Here is a 20919-nt window from a genome sequence, read left to right as displayed (position 1 = left end):
AATAATAAGGACATTTTTATGGAGAGGGGGGAAACCGAGGATAGCACTAGATAAATTAACAGAATGGTATAAACAAGGAGGCTTACAACTGCCAAACTTTAAAAATTATTATAGAGCCGCACAACTAAGATACCTATCAGATTTTTATCAAACAAGGGAAAAGCCAGATTGGACGAGATTAGAATTAGATAAAATAGGGGAAAAGATACCTGAACACATATTATATAAATGGGATGAAAAATTGGTACAACATAGAAGTTCTCCAGTATTACATCATCTCCTCAATATTTGGAAGAAGATTCATGTAGGAAGAAATAAAACAAATTATCAATTACCAAAACTAATATTGACGCAAAACAAGCTACTCCCTTTTACAATAGATAACCTTTCCTTTAGAGAATGGGAAAAAAAAGGGATTAAAAGAATAGAAAATTGTTTTTCAGGAAATAGATTCTTATCCTTTGAACAAATGAAAGATAAGTACAATATAACTCAAGATACAGCGTTGGCATATTACCAATTGAGATCCTACTTGAAGGATAAATTAGGAAGCAGTTTGAGTTTGCCAGAGGCAAGTAACCTTGAATATGTGATTACAGATACAATGATAATCAAAAGATTTATAACAAATATGTATATTAAACTGCAGGAAAAGGAGAATGAGGAAACAAATGGTAAAACTAAACAAAAATGGGAACAAGATTTAAATATAAAGATAAAAAAGGAAACATGGGAGAAGTTATGCTCCGGAATGATGAGAAATACAATAAAATCGAGGTTACGTATGATACAATATAACTGGATACACAGGCTATACATTACACCTCAAAAGTTAAATAAATGGGACCCAACAGTATCTGATAGATGTTTTCGATGTAAAAAAGAAATGGGAACAACAATTCATGCAATCTGGACATGTGAGAAAGTAGAAAAATTTTGGGAAGATCTAAATCAGATATTAAATAAAATAACAGAAAACAATATACCAAAGAATCCTAAGTAACATAAAAAACAAAGAATTTGGAATTGATTTGGAGGATGCAGAAAAAAGATTTGTTAAGATAGCTCTAGCCGTAGCAAAAAAATGTATTATGTCAACCTGGAAATTGGAAGATAATTTGAAAATACAACAATGGTATATAGAAATGAATAAATGTATTCCATTAGAAAAAATAACATATAGTTTAAGAAATAATATTGAAATCTTTCTTCTTCTTCTTCTTCTTCTTTGGCTTGGCTTCGCGGACGAAGATTTATGGAGGGGGTAAAAAAGTCCACGTCAGCTGCAGGCTCGTTTGTGGCTGACCAGTCCGATGCGGGACAGGCAGACACGATTGCAGCGGTTGCAAGGGAAAATTGGTTGGTTGGGGTTGGGTGTTGGGTTTTTCCTCCTTTGCCTTTTGTCAGTGAGGTGGGCTCTGCGGTCTTCTTCAAAGGAGGCTGCTGCCCGCCAAACTGTGAGGCGCCAAGATGCACGGTTTGAGGCGTTATCAGCCCACTGGCGGTGGTCAATGTGGCAGGCACCAAGAGATTTCTTTAGGCAGTCCTTGTACCTTTTCTTTGGTGCACCTCTGTCACGGTGGCCAGTGGAGAGCTCGCCATATAATACGATCTTGGGAAGGGGATGGTCCTCCATTCTGGAGACGTGACCCATCCAGCGCAGCTGGATCTTCAGCAGCGTGGACTCGATGCTGTCGACCTCTGCCATCTCGAGTACCTCGACGTTAGGGGTGTGAGCGCTCCAATGGATGTTGAGGATGGAGCGGAGACAACGCTGGTGGAAGCGTTCTAGGAGCCGTAGGTGATGCCGGTAGAGGACCCATGATTCGGAGCCGAACATGAGTGTGGGTATGACAACGGCTCTGTATACGCTTATCTTTGTGAGGTTTTTCAGTTGGTTGTTTTTCCAGACTCTTTTGTGTAGTCTTCCAAAGGCGCTATTTGCCTTGGCGAGTCTGTTGTCTATCTCATTGTCGATCCTTGCATCTGATGAAATGGTGCAGCCGAGATAGGTAAACTGGTTGACCGTTTTGAGTTTTGTGTGCCCGATGGAGATGTTGGGGGGCTGGTAGTCATGGTGGGGAGCTGGCTGATGGAGGACCTCAGTTTTCTTCAGGCTGACTTCCAGGCCAAACATTTTGGCAGTTTCCGCAAAGCAGGACGTCAAGCGCTGAAGAGCTGGCTCTGAATGGGCAACTAAAGCGGCATCATCTGCAAAGAGTAGTTCACGGACAAGTTTCTCTTGTGTCTTGGTGTGAGCTTGCAGGCGCCTCAGATTGAAGAGACTGCCATCCGTGCGGTACCGGATGTAAACAGCGTCTTCATTGTTGGGGTCTTTCATGGCTTGGTTCAGCATCATGCTGAAGAAGATTGAAAAGAGGGTTGGTGCGAGAACACAGCCTTGCTTCACGCCATTGTTAATGGAGAAGGGTTCAGAGAGCTCATTGCTGTATCTGACCCGACCTTGTTGGTTTTCGTGCAGTTGGATAATCATGTTGAGGAACTTTGGGGGACATCCGATGCGCTCTAGTATTTGCCAAAGCCCTTTCCTGCTCACGGTGTCGAAGGCTTTGGTGAGGTCAACAAAGGTGATGTAGAGTCCTTTGTTTTGTTCTCTGCACTTTTCTTGGAGCTGTCGAATATTGAAATATTCGAACAAATATGGGAGCCTTACATTAAATACAATAGCGAAAACCTACCGGGGACAATCATTAACTAAGTTAACGGAAGGAAAAGGAAATGAAAAGAATGGATTCAGTAGAATTTCTGGTGTATTTTTATTGAATGACAACATTGTCTGACTGGTTTAATGTATCCTAGATTTTATACCTTAAATGGACGGGAAGGGGAAGGTAGGGAGGGTGGGATGGGAGGAGGGGGGGGGAGAAAGTGGCACTGTATATGTGTGAAAAGGAAAAAGTGTGTACCATGGTTAATGTGATTTATGGTGTGAAAAATAAAAAATTTAAAAAAAAAAGAAAACCTCTAGAGCTTGAGGTCCTGCCATGGTAAGTAACAGTGCAATATTCCGTGTATCCGGTTCGCTATTGATTCCAGTGGTTTTGTTTAAACAGCCGCCACTCATGTTCAACATTTCCAGTCCATTTCACACCATTTGAGTCTTTTAAACTCTCCATATTTTCTCTGCTGATATTGACTATTATTCACTATGCACATTGTATGTTTCTTTTTTTTTTCTTTCACCCCTGTGCACAGCAGAACTTGGCTGTTTCTTCCACTGTTGGTACCATTGATGTTTCTTTTATTTCAATAAAGAAACTTGTTTTTTTTTTCCAAAACAACTAGATTTTTTAACTAAATAAACAGCACTAAGGACAGAATATACACATACCAGACCTCATGTTGAGGCAATCATCTTGAATCCATCCAAGATGCAACAGCATTCCCAAGATGCAACATTCCCCAGATGCTACACACTCCATCTCTGACTCCTCCTCGTGGTAGCATTCTATCACTACACACGAGATCAACCCAGTAGAGTGGAAGGTCTGGGGAGGTGAGTGGGAATGTAGGCACATTCCTTCATGGTTATTTCAGCCTCTGTCAGCCCCAGCCTGACCAGGTATGAATGTGTTTCAGCCCAGGACTCCCTGTGCCTGCAGTACAATCGTTCCCTGATACCCCAGCCTACCTTTAGTGTCAGCCTGCATGTCCCGTGCAAGTTCCATCGGCAGCACCGAGTTTGCCAGTGTAGAGATAATAGCTGCATCCAAGTTACACATGGCTCCGAAACACTTGAGCAGGAACAGGCGCAAAGTGACCCTGTGTTCCTTTGGCAGATCAGAGGAAGGTACAGGTTACATATCAGTCAGCTGATGAATGCTCCCATCATTTCACCTCACAATCCCTGCTGCCGACATTCTTTGATTTTCACTGACACCATGCATCTCTCTGTGTTCACTGTTAAATAGCAATGTCTGCAGACACTGGAATTGTTGTGCAACACACAAACATGCCAGAGAAACTCAGCAGGTCATGCAGCATCCACAGGAAGTAAAGGGTAATCAACATTTTCTGCCTAAGCTCCTAGTCAATGTATGAGCAAAAAGCAGGCACACACCTTAATATAAAGGTGGGGGGAGGAGAGGTGACAAGGGAGGATGGGCACTACAGTATGGCACCAGGTGTGATGGGCACTCCACCATGGCCCTGTGTGATGGGGACTCCACTATAGCACCAGGTGTGATGGGAAATCCACTGTGACACCAGGTTTGATGGGCACTCCACTATGGCACAAGATGTGATGTGTACTCAACTCTGAGGTGTTGAGGTGTTACACTTTGGGAGTACAAGCCAAGTCATGACCTACCCAGTGAATTGTAGGGCACTGAGGAGTGCAGTAGAACACAGGGATCTGGGAATACAGGTTCATAATTATGTGTATGTGGCATAACAGGTAGATAGAGGATTGTATGGAGAGCTTTTGGCACATTGGCCTTCATAAATTAAAGAATTGAGTATCAGAGTTAGGATATTATGGGGAAGTTGTATAATGCATTGGTGATGCCAAATTTAGAATATTGATTATGAGGAACTGAGTTATAGGGAAAAGTTAAACAAGTTGGGACTTTATTCCCTAGAGCATCGGAAAATGAGGGGAGATTCAATAGCAGTATGCAAAATTATGAGGGGCATAGAGAGAGTACATGCAAGCAGGCTTTTTCCACTGAGATGAGGTGAGACAAGAACTAGAGAACATGAGTTAAGGGTGAAAGATGATATGTTTGATGGCAAAATCTCAATGCAGGAAATGGTGAGAGTGTGGAACAAGCTGCCAATTGAAGTAGTGAATGTGGGCTCGATTTTGGCATTTATGAAAAATTTGGATATGTACATGGATGGGAGGGGTATTGAGGGCTATGGTCTGAGTGCAGGTAAATGGGTCTGGGCAGATTAGCAGTTTTTCATGAACTAGATGGGCTGAAGAGCTTGTTTCTATGCTGTAGTATTCTATGGCACCATATATGCAGGTTCTCCACTCTCCATGAATGTTCCCCACACTCCGCCAAGCAATGTTGAGTGCTCTTACCATCTGATAATAAGCAATAAGTGAAAGAATTGGTTCAAAGTGATTCTTCTTGATCATCCTTTTGCAGACTTGTGGATCAGCATCCGTCTAAGAAAAGAAAAGAAAAAGTGACAATGTGATGTGACCGGTCTCTTCGATTCCCAGCGCGTGTTCGTGGGGCACAGCTCTCTCGCTTCCCGAGTTAGGCACTTTATTTGTAGCAGAGAAAGGGCAATTTTCAGTGAAGTGAAAACTTGCAGCCGGAGGCAAGTAATCAGCAAACAGCAAGAATCCAGCATCGCTATGGTCTCCCTACTGCTGATCAGCTCCCAGGGTAGCCTCTGTGCTTTGCCACTTCCCCTCCATAGAGCTCGTGAGAGGATGGTGTTGACTGCTGTTTATCCACACAGGAAACTGACGTCATTCATTCTCAGCTTCCTGCTCTGCCTGGGAGGACCACAGCTGACAAAGTAACCAACAAAGACCGCCACAGATCCTGCCTGAGACACCACTCCAGAAAATTAGGGGTGACCTGTCCTACACTCCTATCCACCTTCACTCTGGATTTCTCCATGTCTTCTCAATCCTGAACAAAAACATCAACTTTCCCCTGCCCAGCAAATTTCCACAACTTTCCATAAACTGGTTTTCTCTCTCTCTCTCGGAATTTCAATATTAAATCTTTCCATTAGGAAAGAACATAATCCCAATTTGCCCTGAAATCTTCCAGATTCTGATGAGAATCGTCTTTTCAAAACTCTGATCAGGTGAATTATTGCAATGACATGGGGGAGATATTCAGTTTATATATTCACTGTCCTCAGTCCTAACGGCTCCTTCCTGGAACATAAAACAGTATAGCACAGGATCAGGCCCTTTGTCCACAATGTCCATGATGATCATGAAGCCAATATAAACTAATCCCATCTGCCTGCACATGGTCTATTATCCCAGCAATCCTTGCCTGTTCATGTGTGCCTGTCTAAATGTCTCTTAAACGTTGAGCTGTTGTATTTGTTACTCTTTCCTCAAAAACTTGCTTCACAAATCTCCTTTAAACTTTCCCTCTCTTATCTTTAATGTACACACTCTAGCATTTAGCGTTTCCAATCTGGAAAATATATTCTCCCTTATCAGAGAGCCACAGAATCAGATAGGCTCTTCAACCTAACTTGCTCACACTGACCAAAATGTTCCACCTACACTCGTCCCACCTGCCTGCATCCTCTTAATGTATCTGTCCAAATATTTCTTAAACGTTGCAATAGTACCTGCCTAAACTACCTTCTTCCATGCACTCACCACTCTCTGGGTAAAAAAGCTACCCCTCAGGTTCCTGTTCAATCTCACCCCACCCCCCCTCACCTTAAACCCATGCCCTCTGGTTACTGATCTCTGGGGTTACTACTCTGGGCAAAAGACTGTATGTTCTCCTGATCTCTCATGATTTTGTGCATCTTTGTGAGATCACCCCTCATTCCTTGCGCTCCAAGGAATAAATATCTAGCCTGCTCACCCTCTCCCTATAGCTCAGCCCCCCTTCCTCCCCACACCTCCCCCGCCAAGTCCTGGAAACATCCTTGTAAATTTTCTTTGCATCTTCTCCAGTTTGACAACAGCACAGTGACCAAAACTGAACACAATAGTCCAAATGGGGCCTCTCCAACTTCTACATCCAGTGTTCTGACTGATGAAGGCCAATGTGCTGAAACCATATTTGACCACCCTATCTACCTATGACTCCACTTTCCAGATATTATGTACCTAGATTCCTGGATCCCTCTGCTCTACATCCCTACCGTTCACTGTGTAGGTCCTATTCATGTCTGTCCTCCCAAAATGCAACACCTCACGTTTCTCTGTATTAAATTCCATCAACCAGCACTCATTTTAAGCTCGAGGGATTACTATTAAGTTACTGCAGTTCCTCTTCATCACTTGACCTTGTCAGGCTGAACCTGAGGTGTACCTCCACTTTCCAGAGCAGTTGCCCGAGTTTGAATTCCAATATGCAGATTTAGCCCATTTCACTTGCTTTCCCCAGTTTTCAGTGTACGAGTTGTATGCCCACACAGGAGGAGGTCACAAAAAACCTCTGTGATTCCTGTTTTCTTCTACTTGCAGCAATACTCTGATGTCTCTTTCTCAGGTTCAGCAGAGGACCTTCACACTTTCTGTGTTGGGTCCCATCTACCTTCACCTCTCTAACTTTATTGGGTGATGTGCACAAATAAATCATGTGATCTGTTCCTTTGCTTGTTGATATGAATGGTTAATTCCCGGGGTAACACTGCTGGGAACATCACTCCCATATCCCTGCAGACTTTGTCATCCATTGCTGAGAGCTTCACTATCATATCCTTGCAAAGAAAGTAATCCATTAAAGTTTTCTGGTTCCATTACAATTCTGGGTCATGACAGTTATTCCCTTCATATGCTCTCCCATTTCCCTGTGTGCAGAACAAACCTTTGGGCCACCATTCACACCTACACCTCCTTCTCACAATGTGACCAGCAGGATTGGAAAGAATAGTCCAAATGAGGCTGCTCCAGTGCTTCACAATGGTGCAGATTGATGTCGGAGACCTGAGAGACTGCAAGTGCTGGAATCCAGAGCAAAAACCAAACTGCTAGAGGTACTCAGTGGGTCAGGCAGCATCTGTAGAGGCAAGGGGTTGGTCAAAGTTTCAGGTAGAGGCCCTGAATGGAGAGGGGAGACACCAAGCTGAGATGAAGACTGGTAAGTTAATAGGTGGAAACAGATGAAGTGATGGAGCCAGGGAGGGGGAAGGGAAGTAGAGACCAAAGTCTGGAAATTACAGGGGTGGCGGGGTGGGGGGGAGGGGGAGAATGATGGGCCAGGTCTCAATCATGGGGAAAGGGCTGGAAAAGGTGATCAAGGAGTGGGTGAAAAACTAACACAGGGGAGGGGTTCCCTAAAGTAGAAATTTTAACCTCCATACTGATAGAGCAAGGTTCCTTCACTGTATGTAAATAAATACACAAAATGTGTTAACTTGGTGTAAAGATACATGAGGCCCCATTGGGGAGGAGAGCAAGAGAAGAAAAATAGAGCCCCTTCAGAGACACTGTGAATTCGCCTCCAGTGCTCCGACAGCCTCTGCAGCTATAAAGCCCCTGTCCATTCCAGCAGTGACCCTGAGCTCCCATTTCCAGACCCCTGTATGATCGGGAAGATGTCAGCTCCCGAGGACCTTTGCGAGACCCTGCTCACCATCCACACCTTCATGGATCCCGTCCTGATCCTTGGTTCCCATGAGCCATTCTCCAGCAGCCCACAGCATGGTGTGGGTCTTTTGGCATCCTGGTTCGCTATTGTGGTCTCCCACCCTGTCAAGTCTTCTCCAAGGCTTCTCCCTCTTGGGGGGGAGGATGGGGTGTGGAGGGGGTGGGTGGATGGTGTACTCCCATCTAGTACCCCATGATGGTCCACTGCTCCCCCAGCACCTGCACCTCTCATGGTCTGGGGTGCTGAGCATGGGCACTGCCATCTTGGATATGGACTTCCATGGGTCCCTCCAGCTTGCATTCGTCTTCACTGCTGTGGTGGAGAAGGCCAAGGGGACGGGTAAGGGAGTAGAATTGGCAAGTGATTGGAGGCTCAGGGTGACCACTGTACATAGGGCATCAGTGGCATGCAGGTGGTACACCTCTGATACAAGGGGATAGTGCTGGGGGACAAGGAGAGATGAGTGTTGTCCAGGGAGTCTGGAAGAGAGCAGTCCCTGTGGAAATCAGGAAGCTGGGAAGAGGAGAGATGATGGCAGGAGGTGAGAAACAGAATTTGTAAATCTTCTCTGCATACTTTCAATCTTATATATATCCTGCATCAGCATTACCTGTCTGCATGTCTGCTATGTCAGATTGTGTGTTTGCGTGCTTTTGCACCAAGGACCAATGAACGTTGTTTTGTCGTCTTATACTTCTACAATCAGAGGATAATAAACTTGAACTTGGAACCTCTTGTGATGAAAACTGCACACAATACACCAGATTGTGAGTAGTCTTTAAGGAATTTGTATGTTCTCCCTATGACCTGCATACATTTCCTCAGGGTGCTCCAGTTTCCTCTCACCCTTGAAGAACGTATAGGGATTGTAGGTTAATTTGTAGGTATTTGTGGGGCACAGGCTTACAGACCAGAAGTGCCTGTCAAAGATTCAAGATTCCTTTATTGTCATGTAATAGTACCGAACATGTAATATTGCACAAAATTGCCTCCTGCTGTTAAGGGTCGCTATTAGTGTCACCCATATAACCATATAACCATATAACCACTTACAGCACAGAACAGGCCAGTTCGGCCCTACTAGTCCATGCCGTAGCAAATCCCCACCCTCCTAGTCCCACTGACCAGCACCCGGTCCATACACCTCTAGTCCTTTCCTATCCATGTAACGATCCAGTCTTTTCTTAAATGTAACCAATGATCCCGCCTCGACCACGTCTGCCGGAAGCTCATTCCACATCCCCACCACCCTTTGCGTAAAGAAATTTCCCCTCGAGGAGTCACGTGATGGAGTAGTGGCCGGACGGTGAACTCCAGCCCTCTCCAGAAAAGTCGGGAAAAACAAGAGAAAATACAAAGGCACAGAAATACAAGTTAAAGAAAAGTGAGTATAAAGGTGGAAAGAAGATGGAGACAAAAGGAGAAAAATCAAAATCAACGGAAAGAAGAGAGGAAGAGAAGACAACGGAGGAAAAAGGTGAAGGCCTTACCTGTCCGAAGAGGCCCGCTGTGGAGAGAGGACCCCACTACCTCAGGTCGGTAGAAAAAGAACTACAACAATGGCTCACAGAGCCGAGTAAAAGTGTGCAACCGCGCATGAAAAAAAACACACCGACGGGAGGGGGGACCAGCTGGGGAGTCGATCTCCACAGCCGGCAACGACAGCTGCAGAACACCTGCAGCAAGAAGAGACCACAGAAGACAATGGAAACAAGAAAGAAGAGGAGGAAAGAGCATCAAAGAAACAACAGATGGCCAACCCAGAGGAAGAAGAAGAGGAAGAATACTGTGAAATAGATAAAGGGAAAGGCAAGGTAAAGGATATGCTTGCTCTTGTTAGAGGATACATGGAGTCATTTAAAGAATGGCAAACACAGGAATTCAATGATTTAAGAAGAATAAACAACACAGAAAAGAAAATAAATAAAATGGATATGACCTTAACAGAAATGGGGAAAAAAATGGACAAGATGGAAGAACGGGCAATAGCAGCAGAAATGGAGGTAGAAGACTTAAAAAAAAGAAATTGGAGGAATCTAATAAAAAAACTAAAGAGACACAAGAATTACTAGCCCAAAAAATAGATATAATGGAAAATTATAACAGAAGAAATAACATAAAGATAGTGGGCCTTAAGGAAGATGAAGAAGGCAAGAATATGAGGGAGTTTATAAAAGAATGGATCCCTAAGGCCCTAGGATGTTCAGAACTACAGCAAGAAATGGAAATAGAAAGGGCACATAGAGCATTGGCCCCTAAACCACAACCACAACAAAAACCAAGATCTATTGTAGTAAAATTCCTAAGATATACTACAAGAGAAAAGGTACTGGAGAAGACAATGGAAAAAGTAAGAGAGGGCAACAAACCACTGGAGTATAAAGGGCAAAAAATCCCTTATTAATTCTTGTCTATACTATCTATATTTTCCTCTAAGTACAGATACATTCATGTAGGCGGTTAAAAAAATAAAATATGAAACATTACAAAAATCTAAGGTGGAGAAGAATATAATGAAGACAAAACAGAAATATTATGAACTAGGTGAAAAAACACACAAACTCTTATCATGGCAGCTTAAGACAGAGCAAACTAAGAAAATGGTATTAGCAACAAGGAAAAAAGACAAACAAATTACATATAATCCAAAAGAAATTAAGGAAAGCTTCAGAGAATTCTATGAACAATTATACCGAACTGAAAACGAAGGGAAAGAAGGGAAAATAGATGAATTTTTGACTAAAATTGAACTACCAAAACTACAAATAGAGGAACAAAATAAATTAACAGAACCATTTGGAACAGTAGAAATACAAGAGATAATAAAAAATTTACCAAATAATAAGACACCAGGAGAGGATGGACTCCCAATAGAATTCTACAAAACATTTAAAGATCTAATAATACCGCCCCTCCTGGATGTAATCAACCAGATTGATGAGACACAAAACTTACCAGATTGATGTAAAACAGCAATAATTACAGTGATACTAAAACAAGGGAAAGATCCACTCTCACCAGCGTCATATAGACCAATATCTCTGCTAAACACAGATTATAAGATAATAGCTAAACTATTAGCAAACAGATTAGCAGAACAGGTACCGAAAATGGTAAATTTAGACCAAACTGGATTTATCAAAAAAAGACGCACAACAGACAATATTTGTAAATTTATTAACTTAATTCATGCAGTAGAAGGAAATAAAGCACCGGCAGTAGCAGTTGCTTTAGACGCAGAGAGGGCCTTCGACAGAGTAGAATGGAATTACTTGTTCAAAGTATTGCAAAAATTCAGTTTACCGGAGAAGTATATTAATTGGATTAAAGCATTATATGAGGGACCGTTAGCGAAAGTGACAGTAAATGGACATGTATCAAAGCAATTTAACTTAAGCAGGTCAACGCGGCAGGGATGCCCACTATCACCATTATTGTTTGCGCTAGCTATAGAACCACTAGCAGAATCGATAAGAATAGATAATAATATAAAAGGAATAAAAATAAAAGACAGGGAATATAAAATCAGTCTATTTGCGGATGATGTGATAGTGTACTTAACAGAACCAGAACTATCAATAAAAGAACTATATAAGAAATTGAAGGAATATGGAGAAGTGTCGGGATACAAGATAAACGTAAATAAAAGGGAAGCAATGCCTATGAATAACGCGGATTTCTCAAAATTTAAGGAGGAATCCCCATTCAGATGGCAAATGCAGGCAATAAGATACCTAGGTGTGCAAATAAACAAAAATCTAGGCCAATTATATAAACTCAATTACAATCCACTAATGAAAAAATTACAGGACGATTTAGAGCATTGGAAAGAGCTACCACTAACACTGATAGGAAGGATAAACTGTATTAAAATGAACATATTTCCAAGGATACTATACTTATTTCAGGCATTGCCAATACAACTGACAGAAAAATTCTTCAAAGAGTTAAAGAAAATAATAAGGAGATTTTTATGGAGAGGGGGGAAACCGAGGATAGCACTAGATAAATTAACAGAATGGTATAAACAAGGAGGCTTACAATTGCCAAACTTCAAAAATTATTATAGAGCCGCACAATTAAGGTACCTATCAGATTTTTATCAAACAAGGGAAAAACCAGACTGGACGAGACTAGAATTAGATAAAATAGGGGAAAAGATACCTGAACACATATTATATATGTGTTACACCATCTCCTCAATATATGGAAGAAGATTCATGTAGAAAGAAATAAAATAAATTATCAAATACCAAAACTAATATTGACGCAAAATAAGCTACTCCCTTTTACAATAGACAACCTTTCCTTTAGAAAATGGGAAAAAAAAGGGATTAAAAGAATAGAAAATTGTTTTTTCAGGAAGTAGATTCTTATCCTTTGAACAAATGAGAGATAAGTACAATATAACTGGAGATACAGCGCTGGCATATTACCAACTGAGATCCTACTTGAAAGATAAATTAGGAAGCAATTTGAGTTTACCAGAGGGAAGTAACCTTGAATATGTGATTACAGATACAATGTTAATCAAAAGATTTATAACAAATATGTATATCAAACTGCAAGAAAAGGAGAATGAGGAAACAAATGGTAAAACTAAACAAAAATGGGAACAAGATTTAAATATAAAGATAAAAAAGGAAACATGGGAGAAATTATGTTCTGGAACGATGAGAAATACAATAAATACGAGGCTGCGTATGATACAATATAATTGGTTACACAGACTATACATTACACCGCAAAAGTTAAATAAATGGGACCCAACAGTATCTGATTAGATGTTTTCGATGTAAAAAAGAAAGGGGAACAACAATTCATGCAATCTGGACATGTGAGAGAGTAGAAAAATTTTGGGATGATCTCAATCAGATATTAAATAAAATAACAGAAAACAATATACCAAAGAATCCAGAGATCTTTCTCCTAAGTAACATAAAAAATAAAGAATTTGGAATGGACTTGGAAGATGCACAAAAAAGATTTGTCAAGATAGCCCTAGCCGTAGCAAAAAAATGTATTATGTCAACCTGGAAATTGGAAGATAATTTGAAAATACAACAATGGTATATAGAAATGAATAAATGTATTCCATTAGAAAAAATAACATATAGTTTAAGAAATAATATTGAAATATTCGAACAAGTATGGGAGCCTTACATTAAATACAATAGCGAAAACCTACCGGGAACAAACATTACCTAAGTTGATGGAAGGAGAAGAAAAGAAAAGAATGGACTCAGTAGAATTTCTGGTGTATTTTTGTTGAATGACAACATTGTCTGACTGAATTAATGCAACCTAGATTGTATACCTAAAATGGATGAGAGGGGGGGGGTGGGGGGGTGGCTTGGGAGGAGGGAGGGGGGGGGAGAAAAAGTCACTGTAAATGTGTGGAAAAGAAAAAGTGTATATCATGGCTATTGTGATTTATGGTGTGAAAAATAAAAAATTTAAAAAAAAAGAAATTTCCCCTCATGTTCCCCTTATAATTTTCCCCCTTCAATCTTAAACCATGTCCTCTAGTTTGAATCTCCCCCTTTCTTAATTGAAAAAGCCTATCCACATTTACTCTGTCTGTCCCTTTTAAAATCTTAAACACCTCTATCAAGTCCCCTCTCAATCGTCTACGCTCCAGAGAAAAAAGCCCCAGTCTGCACAATCTTTCCCTGTAACTCAAACCTTGAAATCCTGTCAACATTCTCGTGAACCTTCTCTGCACTCTCTCTATTTTGTTTATATCTTTCCTATAATTTGGTGACCAAAACTGTACACAGTACTCCAAATTTGGCCTCACCAATGCCTTGTACAATTTCATCATAACCTCCCTACTCTTGAATTCAATACTCCGATTTATGAAGGCCAATATTCCAAATGCCTTCTTCACCACACCATCTACCTGAGTATCAGCCTTGAGGGTACTATTTACCATAACTCCTAAATCCCTTTGTTGCTCTGCACTCCTCAATTGTCTACCATTCAATGTATATGACATATTTAAATTTGCCTTTCCAAAATGTAACACCTCACATTTATCTGTATTAAATTCCATCAGTCATTTCTCAGCCCACATCTCCAGCCTTCCTAAATCACCTTTTAATCTACGGTAATCTACCTCACTGTCCACAACACCACCAATCTTCGTGTCATCCGCAAACTTGCTTATCCAATTCTCCACCCCTACATCCAGATCGTTAATATATATAACAAATAATAGTGGACCCAGGACCGAACCCTGAGGAACTCCACTAGTCACCGGCCTCCAATTGGACAAACAATTTTCTACCACTATTCTCTGACACCTCCCATCCAACCATTGCTGAATCCATTTCACTACCTCCTTATTTATACCTAATGCCTCCACCTTTTTTCCTAACCTCCTATGGGGAACTTTGTCAAAAGCTTTACTAAAGTCCAAATAGACAACATCCACAGCTTTCCCTTCATCAACCATTTTTGTAACCCCCTCGAAGAACTCAATCAGGTTTGTCAAGCATGATCTACCCCTGACAAAACCATGCTGATTACTCCCTATCAATTTTTGTACCTCCAAAAATTTGTAAATAGCATCCCTCAGAACACTTTCCATCAACCTGCCCACCACAGACGTCAGACTTACACTCCCCAGGCCTATAATTCCCAGGTTTGCATTTGGACCCTTTCTTAAACAGAGGAACCACATGCGCCACCCTCCAATCCTTTGGTACCACCCCTGTGGCCAGTGACATCCTAAATATCTCTGTTAATGGCCCCACTAACTGTCCACTAGCCTCCCTGAGTGTCCTAGGGAATATTTTGTCCAGTCCGGGAGATTTATCCACCTTTATCTTTTTTAACACAGCCATCACTACCTCCTCGGTTATCCTTATATGCTTCATGACCTCCCCACTATTTTTCTTTACTTCAACTGGTTCAACATTTTTTTCCCTAGTGAATACCAAGGCAAAGAAATCATTCAAAATTTCCCCCATTTCCTCAGACTTCTCACTCAGCCTACCCTCGCTATCTACAAGGGGTCCAATTTTATCTCTCACTAATCTTTTACTTTTAATGTACTTATAGAAACCCTTTGGATTTATTTTTACTCTGTCAGCCAAAGCCTCTTCATGCCTTTTTTTGGTCTTTTTAATTTCTTTCTTAAAATTCCTTCTACACTCCTTGTAGTCCTCCTTCAACTTCTCAGCTCCCTGCTCTTTATACCTCTTGTACACCTCCCTTTTTCTCCTAACCAAATTTCCAATATTCCTCGAAAACCAAGCCTCCCTATGACTTCCAGCCTTTCCTTTGATCCACACTGGGTCATAACTACTCTGTACCCTCAAAATTTCTTTTTTGAATATCCTCCATTTTTCATTAACATCCTTACCTGAAAATATCCTGTCCCACTCAATACTCCCCAAATCTCTTCTTATTCCTTCGAAATTTGCTCTTTTCCAATCCAGAACCTCAACTTTAGGCCTCTCCTTGCTCTTCCCTAAAACTACCCTAAAACTAACAGAATTATGATCACTAGACCCAATTGGTTCTCCAACATTAATGTCTGCTACCTGACCTAGCTCATTCCCTAACAGGAGATCCAGTATTACACCATCCCAAGTCGGTTCTTCTACTAACTGATTTTGAAAACAATCCTGAACACATTTAACGAACTCCAGCCCATCCAGCCCTCTAACCGTATGGGTATCCCAATCAACGTGTGGGAAGTTAAAATCTCCCATGATCACTACCTTATGATTTTCACATATATACGTTATCTCCCTACAAATTTGTTCCTCTAATTTTCTTGGCCCATTTGGTGGTTTGTAATACACCCCCTATTAGCACCCTCTTGCCTCCTCCACCCCTCAATTCCACCCAAACACCCTCACTGGTCGATCCCTCCATACCATCCAGCCACCTCACGGCAGTAATGTCCTCCTTAACAAGCAGAGCAACTCCTCCTCCTTTTTTACCCCCTGATCTATCACATCTAAAACAAATGTATCCTGGAATATTAAGTTGCCAGTCCTGCCCCTCCTGTAGCCAGTAAGATAAGGGGTAAGGTAGAAAAAGAAGCAAGTGATTCCCTTCAGTGTCACTGAGTGTCCGTGGATTTTCCTCCAGTGCTCTCACACCCTCTGCAGCTGCATTCTATTCAGCGGCAACCCAAGCTCCAGATCCAAACCTCTGACCAGATCAGGAAGCCTTCAGTGCCTGAGGCCACTCAGGAGCTCTTCTTGCCCTCAGCACCCTCTCATATCCTGGCTCTAATACCTGGTTCCCATGAGCCAGTCGCCAGCAGCACGTAGCTCATGTGGATCCCCTGACTGTAAGTCACTAGCAAGCTGTGTGGGTGTATTGGGAGGGGTTGTGACTGTCATGTGACAGTACTGACCCCTATTTAGTTGGAGGACACACCAACTGCCAATCAAGATTTGGTTCCGCCCCACCCATTAGTGCACACCTTGCTGTTGGCCACATGTAAATTACTTGGACTGCACTCTCCAGCCTGCCTGTACTTGGCCTTGGACCATTGGCTATTTTAATTAGATTAACCTTCCTGCCACTGAGCTATTGGCCCCCAGTAAATGATGTGGGCTTGTCCCTCCAGCATTATAAAGGTTCCATGTGCTCTTTGTTCTTTCTCTTTGCCTGCTTGGGATCACCTGCTTCACTCCAGTCCTAGAAATGTGGAAGAGTGCTGGAGAAACTGTTGGTAAGATGTGCAGCTAAAAGGGTTGGGAGGTTTAATTGGTGTCCCTTATAGCTTGAGTTGAGGGGTGGTGGGGCATCGTAGTGAATTTTCCCTGATCATTGTATGTACCAGTTCATTATGTGTTGTGCGTGTGTGCTCTGCATCAGTTGTCTTCTGTAAATAAAATCCTTCCCTACATCAAAACTGTGTTCAGAGTTCTTGCCTTTGAGACTTACCAAACCTGTTTACTCACTCAACAGTGGGGCCCTCAGCCTCTGAGCCCCTCTCTGGTTTGCTGTCATGGTCACTTGCGCTATGCTTCTCAAAAATGGAGGGTGTTCTCTCCATTACTGGTGCCTTGCGCCAATCCACTGCTCCCTGGATTCTGCAGTCTCTGTCAAGCACAGGCGCTGCTTTCTTGAGTGCACAGACCTCCATGATTGCAGGATGTTACTTACAAACCTCACCAGCTCCTTTAACAAGCCGTTTAAAGCCTGTACTGTGTTGTACAGGTATTTCTAAAATTTGGCCTCACCAATGTCTTGTATGACTTCACCATTATATCTCAACTCCTGTATTCAATACTTTGATTTGCGAAGGCCAATGTGCCTGTGATGTCATTTCGGGGAATTAAATATCCGGGTTCCCAGTTCTCCTTGATATTCTCTCTGTTCCCAGATTTATTTTGCCAGAGATTCCCTCTATTCCAAGTGCAGTATCACCACTCACCAATCCATGGAAGACGGTGCAAGTCACTTACCCTCCTTTCACCAACGTGAAATGCATACGGGCCGGGAGTTAGCGCCAGATTAACAACACAAACGTTGACTCAGCAGTCAGAGAGGCAAAGGGGGTTGTGAGATACGGTGCAGGAGATGCATGGAAAACAAGGCTGCACCCACCAGCTTCTCATAAACACTCAGCCTCTTACACAAGCCCAGGGAGAGAGGCCCACACAGACACACTTCGTCACAACCCCAATGGGGTACAATTCGTTCAGCCACCCTAAGAGTGCATCTGAAGATCAACAATTAAGCCATTTGCACCCAACACTCACCAGAATGCCTAGCAGCTCCTCCAGGTAGCAGGAGATGATGCTCTCATCTTCATGCAAGGCCCAGCTTCTCTGCTGCGTGTCATTCTTGTGTCTCGCCAGATCAGTAAATATGACTTCCAGTCGCTGCTCATCCTGACAGACTTGTCCTTGGGGTAAAGCTGAACTGAGATCCTGGGTCCAAGAGAATTAGGAACACGTCAGTACAGATTCAGCAGTGCAGTTCAGGGTGATCCATCATGGAGGGTGGATCCATCACAAGGGGTTCCATCACAGGAAGATCCATCATGGGGGGGGGGGGGAGAATCTGTCCTCAGTAGAGGCCTTACCTTCAGCCACACCTTAATGAGATCTGTGCACACCACGATGCTGAACTTTTCTTCCATCATTTTCATGCTAACTTGCACAACCAGGATTCTCCACAACCTCCCACTGTAAGCTTTCTTCCTCCTCTTGGACAACTCATCCTGGCCAGGTGCCCGCTCTGGATCTTTATATTTCCAAACACCGCCGAGACATCAACTGTCTCAACTTCACCACTCCCCTCTCTTATTCCAGTTTCACCTCCTCTGAATACTCTACCCTCCAGTCTCTCCACAACAATCCCAACCACACAATTGAACCCACAGGCAAGGTGGGGGGGGGGGGGGGGGGGTGCTGTTGTGGTCTAGCACACTGACCTCTACCTTGCCGAGGCCAGATTCAGCTCTCAGACACCACCTCATGTACTCCTTCAAGATAGCCCCACTAAAGAACATCAAGCCACCAACCTCATCACCTCTGGTCATCTCCATCCTATGGCCCTCCAACCTCATTGGAAGTTTCACTGCCCAGTTCTACCTCCTTCCCAAGATACACAAACCCAATTATCCAAGTAGACCCATTGTTTTCACATGCTCCTGTCCCACCAAACTAGTATCATCTTGCCTCGACTCCATTTTTGCTCTACTGCATCTGGTGCTCCCATTGTGGCTTTCTCTACATTAGAGACTGGACACAGACAGGGAGACTGCTTCACTGAACCCCTTCACTCTGTCCACATCAATGACAGGGATCTCCCAGTGGCCAACCATTTCAATATTGAGCCCCCCTCCTGCGCTGACATGTCTGTCCATGGCCTCATGTACTGTCAAACCAAGACCACCCATAAATTAGAGGAACAACATCTAATATTCCAACTGGACATTCTCCATCAATATGCAATTTACATCGTCTTCTCCACTTTCTGCTAACCCACTCCCTGTTCTCCCTCTCTTCCCCATCCCTCTGCCTTCTTTCCTCCAGCTCTCCACCCCCTTCCCACTCCATTCACAGATTCATTTCCCATCACCCTGTTTGCTGGTGTGCCCTCCCTCCCTTATCCACTTATTACCTCCTGCTTTGGGCCCGTGCCCCTCTGCCTGCCCCTCCCCTCTATCATTTTGTTTGGGTGCCTGTCTATATTTTGCTCATACATTGATGAAGGGCTCAAGCCAGAAATGTTAGTTATGTATCTTTGCTATAGAAAGTACACTGTCTGGCCTGCTGAGTTACTCCAGCATTGTGTGTTTTTATGGGGGATCCATCACAGGAGGAGCTGATGGATGGGGGAAATCCATCACGGAGCTGATGGACAGGGGAATCCCTCATGGAGCTGATGGATGGGGGGGGGGTTGATGGACGGGGGAATCCATCACAGGAGGAGCTGATGGACAGGGGGAATCCTTCACAGGGTAGCTGATGGACAGGGGGATCAAGGGATCCATCACAGAAGGAGCTGATGGACAGGGGATCTATCACAGGGGTACTGATGGACAGGGAGAATCCTTCATGGGGGACCTGATGGACAGGGGGATCAGGGAATCCATCACAGGGGAGATGATAGGCACAGGGATTCATCTCCTGAACTATTCTCTGATGGACAATTCATGAAGCCTGATGAAAGTGACTGGTGCTTTACAGTTGAGGTGAATGTTGAGTTTCCCCTGGTTGCCATCTTCACAGTGTCCACAATGGCCAACAAGTGCTATATTGCTGCACCATTCTCAGCTTTGTGGAAATGCTTAAAGACACTGCAGAACAACTACCACTGTTGTTTCTGCATGATGGGGAAGTGAAGTGTCAAATGGTGCAGTACAGTGTCCCAAAGATTCAGGACACTGTGACATGTTCTTTTTGCAGGATAGGGGGTTTCTGCATACCCCAGACTTCTGTCGAGGATGATTGACTGACAGAGGGACACCTGTCAATGACTGCACGCTGGATGGCCTACCTTGCTCTCCACCAACGTCAGCAATATCTGCTCCATGACATCCGTGAGCGACGGGACCGAACTCTGGATGTGTCCAACCACCACACCGATTGCCACTCTTGACATCTCATAGCTGAGGTTGGTGTTCTTGCGGACCAGTTCAATGAGCTCCGCTCCGATGGTCCCGGGCACTGAGACTGCGGGCTCCATTTCGAAGGCCAACGCCTGGGCACTCTCTTCATCCTGGGCTGGTCCGCTCACATCGGCATCCGAGTTGTCCAGAGTTGAGGCTACAGCCACATCCCTTGGGCTTGCGTCACCATGAGAGGGCAGGCTGGTGGGATACCTGGGGGCTGTGAACGTGCCACGAGAGGGGAGGGGCGGCGGGGTCATCGAGGGGCTGGACGTGGTTGTGGACAGATGCAGCTCAGGTAAGTCGCAGGAGCCAGTGTTCAGCGTATCGAGGGAAGCTGTACTCACAGATGAGGCAGTCGACACGTTCTGTGGAGAGCTGTTCACAGTCTCTGCAAACAATTTTAGAAAAATAAGGTAAAACCTAACTGGAGGTGAGGCTTGGAAACAAAAATGATGTCTTCCACAGGAGAAGATAGTCTCAATACCAGCTGAGAGCAGATGGCTTAAAATTGGAATGGTTAAAAATAATACACTTCATAGCATT

At 43.4% G+C, this 20919-nt stretch overlaps 1 protein-coding gene across 1 annotated transcript in view; it reads right to left on the bottom strand.

Annotated features, from left to right (window-relative positions):
- The window catches only part of nckipsd (NCK interacting protein with SH3 domain), a 212249-nt gene that overhangs the window by 45748 nt on the left and 145582 nt on the right, over positions 1-20919 (bottom strand). The window contains exons 5-8 of the mRNA XM_069936908.1: positions 20262-20764; positions 18014-18184; positions 5051-5137; positions 3653-3791 (exon numbers count right to left, since the gene is read on the bottom strand). Of these exons, the coding sequence (XP_069793009.1) occupies positions 3653-3791; positions 5051-5137; positions 18014-18184; positions 20262-20764 (900 nt within the window). The remainder of the gene's footprint in view (positions 1-3652; positions 3792-5050; positions 5138-18013; positions 18185-20261; positions 20765-20919) is intronic.

The sequence above is a fragment of the Narcine bancroftii genome, chromosome 5 (assembly GCF_036971445.1).
Source record: "Narcine bancroftii isolate sNarBan1 chromosome 5, sNarBan1.hap1, whole genome shotgun sequence".
Taxonomy (NCBI): Eukaryota; Metazoa; Chordata; class Chondrichthyes; order Torpediniformes; family Narcinidae; genus Narcine; species Narcine bancroftii.
This window is presented reverse-complemented; position numbering and strand designations above follow the sequence as displayed.